Source organism: Diabrotica virgifera, chromosome 10, assembly GCF_917563875.1.
Source record: "Diabrotica virgifera virgifera chromosome 10, PGI_DIABVI_V3a".
Taxonomy (NCBI): Eukaryota; Metazoa; Arthropoda; class Insecta; order Coleoptera; family Chrysomelidae; genus Diabrotica; species Diabrotica virgifera.
This window is the reverse complement of record NC_065452.1, coordinates 128,079,190-128,091,205: the sequence shown is the minus strand read 5'-3', so window position 1 is coordinate 128,091,205 and position 12,016 is coordinate 128,079,190. Positions and strand designations below refer to the sequence as shown.

The window sequence follows — 12,016 nt, the reverse complement described above, 5'->3', positions numbered from 1 at the left end:
TTATTTACAAAAAACCGTCTAAAAATGTGGTTATTTTGTTGAAAAATGAACATATTCACTCGCAAATAACTCGAAAAGTGTTGACTTGGCGAAAAAGCTCTATAGAACAAAAGTTACTTAAAATTAGTCAGTTTACCCATTTTCGGACTTATTTTGGACATATATTTTTTCACCCCCAAGAGGGGGTGAAAGTCACCCCCAGGGTAAAAGCACACATCGGCACAATATCACTTTTTTTCTTTGACATGTAAGCTATGCCAAATTTCATGTCAATCCAAGCGGTTCTTTAAAATTTAGAGCAAAAACCGTGAAAGAATGGACTATCAGACCTTTCAGAAAAACCACAAATTACCCCCTTTAAAGGGATGAAAAGGAGGGTTCCGGGGCGAAAATTTTTAATAAAAAGTTAGTCTCATAATAAGCACCCCCAGATATACCAGAAAAAAAATAAAACCGGACTTTTTGCGAGGTTCAACCTCTGTTTCCTACACTATATAGAATAGTAATTTCTCATTAATGGGGATTATTTATTAATTCTAGGTCCTAAACCCTCCTCTGTGAGAGGGTTTCATCACTATGGAAGTGGCAATGCCCATGACAGGCAGTGCTATCGACTGTTATGAGGACATGTTCAAAGAGATTACAAGAAAGCTGTATGGAGAAGATGGATTGCCAGATCTTAGTGCCAACGAAAGGTTAGCTTCCACAAGCACAGATAGAGGTCTAACACCCATAGAATATGAAGTGGAAAACCCTATACTAAAACCCGAAGAACACTTAACTGCTTTCGGGTTAGCCGCTCTTATGCAAAATGGTTTTCCACCTAGTGGTATATTAAATCCTAGCTTTCAATGTCATAAACCTAATACTGGGACAATATTGAATACTACTTATGAGGATAAGTGGATATCGAGCGAAGAGAATTTGCAATGGACAGAGTCGAAGATAGCCACGTACAATCCAGCACAAAAGCTGTATAGATGTTCTGAATGCGACTGTGTAGGATATCTTCTTCGAGTCGCTGAGCATTGGTTAGGAACGCATTCTACACTCAGAGCTTTCCATTGTCCTCAATGCCCGTATGAAAGCGCTTGGGCTAGATGTGTAAGAATACATCTAAATAGGCAACATAATATCAACACTGACGAATCCTGCGATACGTTTACCAAAGACAATCCCGTACTTCAAGAGATTGTTAAATATTTACAAAAGTTGAAAAACAAATTAGAAAGTAATTGCAATAAGAATTCTGCACCGAGTACGGTGCAGAGTGAGGACTATCACAGTCAGTCAATGAACAGTTCTTCTACAATATCAAATGCTTCCCAAACAATGAATAATGGTTCTTCCGGTACTGGTGAACCAAATAGTAATACGTCTAAGCGCTACAGTTGTACTTTTTGTCCTTATGCTACAGATCGAAGGGATTTGTTCACTAGGCATGAAAACATCCACAGGGAAGAGAAGCCTTTTCAGTGCTACGTCTGTCAAAAACAGTTCAACAGGGCAGATCACGTAAAGAAACATTTCTTGAGGATGCATCGAGATCATCCGTATGATTTAAATAGGATTAGACGACATCCGCCTAAAAATGCTTCTGGAATGTCGTATTATCAAAAATATAACTCCAATATAACGAATCAATCCAGTGATTTATCAACGATAAGCTCTCTATCTATTCCTGGCTTTAATAACATGTCGAGAGCTCCTCAAATGAATACGAGAGTCCAACAATCCGACCTAAAAACGAACGTGAAAACAGGAAGCCTTTCCCGGAGTAATGGAAAGAAAAAGGGAGAAAAACGATTCACTTGCTGTTACTGTTCATGGAGCGGTGTCGACAATTGGTGCCTTAAAAGACATATGAACACACATTTGAAGCCGTTTGTGTGTGGTTTGTGTGACTACAAAGCTGCTAGATCCGAGCGACTGGCCACTCATGTTTTGAAAGTGCACAATAAGAGAGCATGCAGCAAATGCAATTATCTGGCTGATGATTTGACGCAGTTGTCGGCACACCAACAGGAGCAGCAGTAAGTATTAATCTATTTCTTTTTTGTTTGCTTTTTTTCTTTAAAACGAAAAAATATCTTATTCATTACTAGAACCAGCTTAGAGTAAGTTAATATACAGGGTGAGGCAGATAAAGGGCCAATTAGAAATATCTCGAGAACTAAAGGTAACTGAATCATGAAAATTGAAGGGGGAATGAAGGGGTTTTGAAGAGTGAGCTATTCAATGAAAATATTTTCATCTATTTGCTACTTCCGGTTATATCGGAAGTTGCTTATAACTTCGTTTTTTCTTAATGGGACACCCTGTATATTTTTACATTTTTGGATTTTTATTTTTACCTTCTTTCTTAAAATATGAGGTTTTGTAATGTTATACAGGGTAGTTTAAAAGATAATTACGTTTTTTTTTTTGTTAATTTTGTAGCAACATTCACACCCTGTAGAACTGTTATGATTTGACATCAATACTCTATTTATATTCAAATGATTTTTAATATAGTCTACTATTTTTTAAAATTATTAATATAGCGAAATGTTTCATTTTAATATAAAATTATTTTTTTCAATTTATTTGTGGCTTATTTTCCATCTAAATATATAGTTAATTATAAAAATGCCACACGGAAATAGCTTCAGAATAACATTAGTATACAGGGTTGGTCAAAACTCGGAATGAGTATTTTCTGAGTTTTCTTAAATGGAACACCCTGTATTTTAGTATTATAATGAAATTATATTTTATGGTACGTTTTTATTTCCTAAGCATTCCCTATACCTATACCTAACTACTTTAGTTTGTGAGTTATTCGTGATTCTTTCAGCCAAACATTAATTGCAACAAAAATTACGTGAAATTTTACTAGGTTGGCCGTGAAAATATTCAATAAAAAAATAATTTTTCGAAAATAAATACATCTAGACTGATCCTTAATTTATTAATATTGGGTAAGATATCAAAATTCCTACGTTGTTAAGATTGTTGGTGAGTAAAATATTAATAAAACATATAATATTCTATCTAGTTGGCTATGACTTTGACACTAAATTTACTACTACATACTACTATTTTTATAGCTCCAGTTGCTTTGTTACCATTACTAATATGAATTTTTCTAATGAGGAACTGATTAATATGTGGTTTTTGTGCTAGGTTTGTATAACAAAAATGTACTACTAGCAATAAGAATTTATCATCAGCAATTCCCTGATAGAAGATAAGCAAGAAGAGAAACTTTTCAAAGTTTACTAGAACCGTTTTAACGGTTAGAAATTTTAACGATAGAAATGTTGAGATATGGAAAATAAAGAAACTTATTTATAATTTGGAACTAGCAAGAAGGAATGGAACAAGTATGCTAATTCCTCCAAAAGATCAAATATCTAAAGTAAGCAAAATGTTAGCCGATGAATTTGGTACAGCCTCTAATATTAAGTCTCAAGTAAATAGACTTTCAGTTCTTAGTGCTATCACATCAGTCCAGCACCGTTTAAAACTATATACCAAGCGCTATATTAATAATTTTTATCAATAGTAGACTATATTAAAATCATTTGAACATAAATAGAGTTTTTGATGTCAAATCGTTACAATTCTACAGGGTGTGAATATTTCTACGAAAATAATAAAAAACGTAATTATCTTTTAAACTACCTGTATAATACTACAAAGTACAAAACCTCATGTTTTAAGAAACAGGACATCTAGGAGTGTCCTATTAAAAAAACTAAGTATTTTTTCTGTATTTCTGTTACATCTGTTTTTATTTGTCTCTTACTGCGCTAAATTATTTTTACTCTTATATTTCTTACGTTGTTCCAGAACGCTTGTTTTTATTTTCTCATTCTACCATTCTGTCTTGGAAATTTTCTCAAAATAAGTCTATCAGGAAATAGTTTTTTGTATGTAAGCACAAAATATGCCAAATTTTGTATTATATATTTATTACAGCCCTCTAGAACAAAGAAACAGAACAAATAGCAGTAACATTCTAAGAACGACTACATTTAATGGTAATGCATCCACTTCTGCTTCCAATTCTATTACAAATCAGAACACCGTTCCTTGTAGGTAAGATTGTATTATTTTTATAAACTTTAAATATTAACTACAGGTATAAAATAAAATAACTAATAAGACAGTAAACCTTGTCAGAGTCCATATAAAGCTCGTTGTATGGCTTAATCCAAATAACGGCAGAGTTTCTTTACCAATTTTTAAAAATAATTATTATTATTCAAGCACGAACTATAAACACAACTAATCCTCGTTCATCTATTTTCTAATGTTTCTAAAATGCCGAATATTATCTATTCCTCCTAAAATTTCCAACAGCAGATTTTTATTTCCCCATCTCATATAGTTATTACAGGGATTATCATCAAACCTATGATTTCTCGTCCTATAAACTCTTATTCAACCATTGAACCATTGCTATATGATTCAAACACTTTTTCGTCGGAAAATGCAACGTCAGACCAAAAGTTGTCTTGACGGTTTATGAATCCATTACAAAATTCAACTCGTCTCCTCTTGTGATCCTCAGTCAAAAAAGGTTTCCTTGTAGCTGCACAGTTTATCAATTCACTTGCTTTAATCCTCCACAGTGCGAATGGTGCCCGGAAAGGCTGTCTCTTTACTAGCTTTTAGAGCTTTGGCTAAAGGAGCTTCTTTCAGATAATCTACTAACACATCATCTTGTTACTCTGTGAAAATCTTCCTATAGAGTGAAAATGATTCCATCTTTGTTTGATTTTCTTTATGCACATATGGCTCACGTTCAAATCTGCATCAACTTGCTTTAGTGACCAACCTTCTTCTGGTAATTGCTCTTGCGTATTACACGTTATTCAAATGCATTCTAGGCATTTTAATTTTACAGTACCTATTATAATGTAAAAATGAAGGTGGAAACTATGCAGTGACCACAGCTGTACCATTTCTTACAAGTATTTTTATATTTTTTAGTAGTAGTCAACCACAGAATCTGCTTAAAACCCACGATCTAACCACAGCAGCAGCCTTACTTCAACAGAGCAACCGTTTTCTTCAAAGCGATGCCAAAACGTGGAAACAACACATCCCGAAGCAGCATGGAGCCGCTCGACTTTTCAGCTACATGGAGGCTAGTGACGGATCAGAGCCAGAGAGTGAGCCGCGCGTAGCTGAGGACATGAGTAGAATAAATCTTAGCCATCGAATCCAGTCGGATTTTCCTGAGGCGGGAGATGTTGGCAATCAAGTTGACGAAGAACACGGAGAAGAAACGGAGCTTCCCCTTTTCGTCTGCCAAACATGCGGTTGCGAGTTTGAAGATGACCTTTCTCTAGAAACCCATCAATATACTCACCGACATTCTGCAACATCTCCCGCTAAAACCGAACATTCGAAAGAGAATGTTGATCCAGATCTAAAATACCGTTGTCGCTTGTGCGATGCAGCTTATGACCACCAATCATCCATCATAGCACATATGGTCATTCATACAACTTTAGGAGCAGATACCCTAGGTCCGCCAGTGATACAAAGCAAAAGATCCAGAAAACAGAATCAACCAAAGAAACTGGTTCTACCGTTTTGGGATCCAGAGGAAATAGAAGTGGTAAGACATCTTAATATCAAACTAAGACGGTGGAAAGAAACTTTGTCGACTTCAATTGTAGGTGTAAATAGGTTAGTTGATAAACATGTGGCAAAGTTGGTAACTAGAAAGGGCCTGGCGTGCATTTGGTGCAAAAACACTGGTTTAAGTAAGTTTCATACCAAAGGAACGCTGGCCCTTCATCACTATTGGAGGCATACTCGAAAAAAATTTAAATGTGAACATTGTGATATGGCTTTCAAACATCGATATCAAACCGTGCTCCATAGCAGCCGTGTACATACGAACCAGAAGTCTCAATTTGTGCCTACGGTGCTTCCCAAAGAACCAATGCATTTAGCACTTAGTGCTGAATCTGTATGCTCTTCCCAGGACACCAGTCTCTTCTTTAGCAACACACATACTGTATATGTACCTGACGCAACAATGTCTAATGCACATAAATTAGGAATGTCGTTCTTCGATCATTCTTTTATACATCCAAGTAATGCTATAAATAATCATATGCCAATTATAATACCAACATTTCCACCCAATTGAACATAAAAAAATTTATTTACCTATCCAAAGCATAGAATTTTCCTAATATTCATTATTATACTTCCATTTTACTATAATACGACAAATGTAGCTAACGATAATGACAATAAAATTGAATAGCATGTAGCTAAAGAAGATAAATATTTCAGGGACAAAGATAAAAGAGAATAAACGTTATATACAGGGTGTTTGGTAAATAATGGGCCATAGCTTAACCTTAGATTCCTGGGGTTAAAATAGGTCGATTTAAGCTAACTTACTTTAGTACGAAAGTTGATGATAATAATATTATAATATATGATATTATAATACAGGGTGTCAAAGTTAAACTTGTATTTTATTTATTTTTGAATATTTCCTGACAGGCATGGGACAACAACACGAAATTTGGTAAGTGGTGCTGGTACTGTCCACCCTACTAAATTATCTTAAACAAACGTTTCTGGCTACTACCAGAGGCGTACGGCGGGGAACGTGAATGGTTGACCCTTCCCAAATTCTACGCCACTGGTGGAATTGCCATTTTAGTGCAATTTTTTGATTTTCGTATACAGTGGAACCTCGATAAGTCGGCCCCCGATAACCCGGAAGTCCGGCTAACCCGGACCGATTTTCATCAGAACATTTCAACAATAAAAATTTATGTATTATGTTAAAACATTTTATCTGTAGCCTCTTCTGGAATGTCTTAAAAATATCGAGTTTCATTGATAAAACTTCGCTTGGACCATAATATAATATTTGCGAGATAATGGGTATTTGTGTAATTTGAACTATACGATAGTAAAAATGACTCATGGCACACGGCGGCGGCGGCAGAGCGATGTTAATTATCTGGGGCTATCGCAAACAACAGGCACCTGTTATTCCTTTATTTATTTCCAACTGTCTTTTAAAAAATTATTTTTTAAACAATGGTCTTTTAAACAATGAAAGAGCTACTGTTCTTAAATAACATAACATTGTTCCGATGGCAAACGAAATTGACACAACCGAAACTGACTGAGTTTTTTTACCTAGAAATGAACAATACTCTATACTGTCTATAGTCTATACTATACTCTATACAACTATAGGTAAGTTAGATGTGTACTGTGCATATATATTTCATTTTATTTTAATTATAACGGACTTTATCAATCTATAAGTATACCGTATTTTATTAATTTTTACCATGCTCTCCGGCTAACCCGGATTTTCGATAACCCGGATCGGCCGCGGTCCCGATTAATCCGAGTTATCGAGGTTCCACTGTACTTTCTATGTCGTAACGATAAAGCCATTAGTTTTTGAGATATTTGAAGCTAAAAACGAAGGATCATAATACATTAATCAAAATAAGTGTGCTTTTTCATTTTAACTTCAAATATCTCGAAAACTAATGACTTTATTGTTACGAATGAAGAGTATATTATTTGCATAAAAAGTATTGGAGAATCTAAAAATTATATATATCATAAGGATATGTCAAATAGTTTTATAGTACCGGGCACACATAGTTCTTAAAGTTTTAAATAAAGAATAAATTATTAAAAAAAAAGAATACTTAAAAATAATTTGACATATCCATGTCATACTTGGCAGAAAGTGTAGGCACTGTACACCCTACTAAATTATGTTAAATAATCGTTTCTGGCTACTACCAGAGGCGTACGACAGGGGAAAGGGAATGGTTGACCCTTCCCAAATTCTACGCCACTGAGGAAACTGCTACTTTAGCATAATTTTTATATTCTCCAATACTTTCGATGCAAATAATATACTCTTTATTCGTAACGATAAATTCATTAGTTCTCGAGATATTTGAAGTTAAAAATGAAAAGGCACACTTATTTTGATTAATGTATTATGCTTTCGAAAACTAACGGCTTTATCGTTACTAATGAAGAGTATGTTATTTACATAGAAAGTATTGGAGAAACAAAAAATTGCACTAAAATAGCAATTCTGCCAGTGGCGTAGAATTTGGGAAGGGTCAACCATTCACGTTCCCCCCTCGTACACCTGTGGTAGTAGCCAGAAACATTTGTTTAACATAATTTAGTAGGGTCTACAGTACCAGCACCATTCACCAAATTTCGTGTTGTTGTCAAATGCCTGTCAAGAAATATTCAAAAATAAATAAAATAAAAGTATAACTTTGACACCCTGTATTTCGGTTATTATCAACTTTTGTACTAAGGTAAATAAGCTTAAATCTACCTATTTTAACCTCAAGAATATAAGGTTAAGCTATGGCCCATTCTTTAGCAAACACCCTGTATAGAGTATGATTAGGGTTCAGATTATCTTTAAGAATAATGATAGGCTCAACCAGAACTCTAAATTCAACAATTAACTAATATACCATTCGCTTTAAGAGCTACTAATATTTTCCAGGTTAGGTTCAATATGAGTGGGTGCTGAACCACCCTTTCGCTTGACCTGGCAGAGCTTTTTCTCTTCTTCTCGTAGCACTACAACCCGAGGTGGATTTTGGCTGACTGCATAACTCGCTTTCATCTCGAACGATCGACTATGATAGCGGAGTTAGTGGATAGTCCCATTGTTCTTAAATCTGACCGTATGATATATCTCCATCGCATTCGAGGACGTCCTTCTTCCTGTCGGAGCTTCCTCCCAGATTAACTTGGTAAGGCGGTTATTGGGGCGTCTATGGACATGTCTATCTTAGATGTTGGAGTTTAATCTCTTGGACTACCTCACTAGCCCTACAGATCTGTTTGACCTCGGCATTTGTTCTTATTCGGTAATGGCTAGTGTTCGGGAGATAGGGTCCAAATATTCTTCTGAGGATGTTTCTCTCAAAACATCCGAGTTTTCTTTACATTGCTTTTGTTAGCGTCCACGTTGTGGAGGCTACACATGAACACCGGTCTAATCACTTTTTATATATCCTGATTTTTAATGTTCACGTTAGGCTCTTAGATTTAATAGTATTGTGGAGGCTATCAGTTTGCTGTCTGAATTATCCCTTTTATCTCTTCCGAGATATCGGTGTCTCCGATGATTGTCGCTCCAAGATATTTAAAACTCTCCACTCTTTCAAAGTTATATGGGTCTATTTTTATCTTCTAAAGGTGCCTATCTTCTGGGGTCCGGTCGTTGGAGACTGCATTGACCCATCTTATTCTATTCACAGCAGCTCGAAATAGATCAGTTGACGTTAGACCAGTCCACTTCCTAAGATTGGCCAGCCAGGATGTACGTCTACGTCCAGGGCCTCGCTTGCCTTCAATCTTGCCTTTGCCTTGCAGAATCAACTGTAGAAGTCGGTATTTATTATTACGCATAATATGGCCAAAGTAAGCCAACTTTCTGTTCTTTACGGTGTTAATTATTTCTTTATCTTTTCTTAGCCTCTGGAGAATAGTTTAATTAGTTGTGTGATGTATATATGAAACCCTCAACATACGTCGGTAGTACCACATTTCAAACGCCTCTAATCGTTTTGTGGCATGTTCTGTAAGACTCCAGCTGTCTACTTCGTAGAGGAGGACGCTAAAGACGTAACATGTAAGAATTTTTATGCGTATATTGATACTTAAAGATAAGTTGCAGAGAATCTTCCTAAGGCTACGGCTCCACGGGTGAGAAATTGACGCTAGCAGTAGCAGTAAAATGAACTTAAGGTTCCGCGGAACGGAATGGGAATAGCCGAACTGAACCGACTACGCACAAGTCCTGTAGTCGGTACAGTTCGGCTATTCCCATTCCGTTCCGCGGAACTTTAAGTTCATTTTACTGCTACTGCTAGCGTCAATTTCTCGCCCGTGGAGCCGTAGCCTAAGGGTACGAACAGAACAAGTGGGTCGCGGTGGAGGTGGAGGTCGCGGTGGATGCTACTAGTTAAGTCTCGGTCGATGTCGACAGCACATAGCAAGGAGGTTACCTGCGCTTCTCAGTCAAGCTAGAACCACTATTAATTGAAGCAGTATGATGAAATTTGAATGACAAAATGATTGTGCTTTTGTGATGTTGTTTCAATCATGTGATGATATTGATGAAATGTCAGCTGTCACCAAGTGGTGACTGATATGTAATATATCGAACAGTGCATCAGGGTCTTGTACCACAATACGGAAGTGAGCTGCAAAAGTGCTCTCGGATCCTCCTTCATATTTAGTACTTGATATTCAAAAATGAACTGAATACGGAAAAGAGATTATAGATAGCAATTCAAGTACTGTAGCGCATGAAATGGCAGTTCTGTTCTTACCCTAAGGGTAAAAACTTACCGAAGATACATGGATGAGCGCGATGTAGGTCGCGATCGCGGGCGCTACATCGATATCAAAACAAACCCTCATTTTCTTATGAGATCGCACATACCAAGGATGTGTCAACCGTTCACCCTCGCGACCTTGCATCGCGGTTTACAGCGATGTCGATGCCAAAACAGGATACGGAAAGGATCTTGGGTATGTTCTGCCCGTCATCGATGTAAACCTCAACCGCGATCGCGACCTACACCGCGCTCATCCATGTATCTTCGGCATGTTTTTACTCTAAGACTGTTAAAAGAGCTTCTGGATTTTTCAATACGAGTTTTTATTGCGTAGCTATAATCCCAAGTATCCTTAATGTTGCAGCCCAGATAGCATATTTTCTGTACTCTTTCCAGGGGTGTATTGTTTACGGTAATTTGGGCGTTTATGTTGGAGTTCTTACTAACGATCATTATTTTTGTCTTCTTAAAATTTATTGTTATATTCTGTCCTATCCTATCTAGTCTTTTTTGTCTGTTAATGCAAATATATTTGGTTTTCTCTTCATTAACCTAAGACCAGCTTTTTTCCTGTACCTCTAATTTTTTGAAAGTCTCCTTTACATTGGTGAATTTGATTCTCACAATGTCAATGTCATTATGCATCCACTATACAAACTGTTTTTTCTCAACACCTCTTGTTAATGATTTTTTACGGATCATCTAAATTCGTTCATATATTATGTCTCCCCGCGATGCTTCTTTGCGTCATAATTCGATTACTTTTGACAAGGGTTTCATAGTTGTCATAGATTTCTCTGCAAAAAAAACCAATAACAAAAGACAGAAGAACATTAGACACATTATTGGTTTTCTGATTTCTCTGTCCTTGTATTAGAGAAAGCCATGAGATCGCCCGAAATAAAAACAGAACTGCTATCGGTTCAAGATCCCAAGCTATTACTAGCATACGCAGATGACATTGATCTCGTTTGAAACTCCATCCTACCCATAAAAGACATTTTCAACAAGGTAGAAGGAGCAACAAGTGAAGTAGGGTTGAAGATTAATGAAGAGAAGAGGAAATATATGTGTATAAATAGAACGACACGAAAAGACAGGATAGGACAAAATGTGACGGTCAACATCTTCAATTTCGAAAGAGTACAACGTTTCAAGTATCTGGGGAGCCGTAATCATAGATGACAACGATGTTACTGAAGAAATAAAAGACAGACTCCAATATTCAAATCGCTGGCTGTTCGCACTGGATAAGCTTATAAAATCAAAAAATCTTACAAGAAGTTCAAAGATCAAAATCTATAAATCCATCGTCATACCTGTACTAACATATGGATGCGAAACGTGGACCATGACCAAAGCAAACGAAGAAAATCTCAGACGTTTTGAACGAAAAATACTTTTCGAAACAATTTTCGGACCTCACCATGACTTCGTCACAAACCAGTATAGGATCAGAATCAATATCGAATTAAAAGCACCTTACAATGACGCCGATATTGTCCAAGAAATTAAGTCACAGCGACTAAGATGGGCAGGCCACGTGCACAGACTTCATAACGAGAGACTTGTAAGACTGGTATGGGAGGAGATTCCTACAGGCAGAAGATCACTTGGACGTCTCAGAATGCGAT

General features: G+C 36.4%; 1 protein-coding gene across 2 annotated transcripts; it reads left to right on the top strand.

Moving 5' to 3' along the window:
- The first annotated feature begins 550 nt into the window (after positions 1-550).
- On the top strand, positions 551-8,140 carry LOC126878572 (protein charlatan). Of its 2 annotated transcripts, none has more exons than XM_050641363.1 (3): positions 551-2,033; positions 3,964-4,083; positions 4,984-8,140. In XM_050641363.1, the coding sequence occupies exons 1-3, from the start codon at positions 577-579 to the stop codon at positions 6,152-6,154; spliced, it is 2,748 nt and encodes a 915-aa protein (XP_050497320.1). In that variant the 5' UTR covers positions 551-576; the 3' UTR covers positions 6,155-8,140. The 2 variants fall into 2 exon arrangements, with proteins under 2 accessions (XP_050497320.1, XP_050497319.1); XM_050641362.1 differs by having other exon boundaries at positions 4,981-8,140.
- The last annotated feature ends 3,876 nt before the right edge of the window (positions 8,141-12,016 follow it).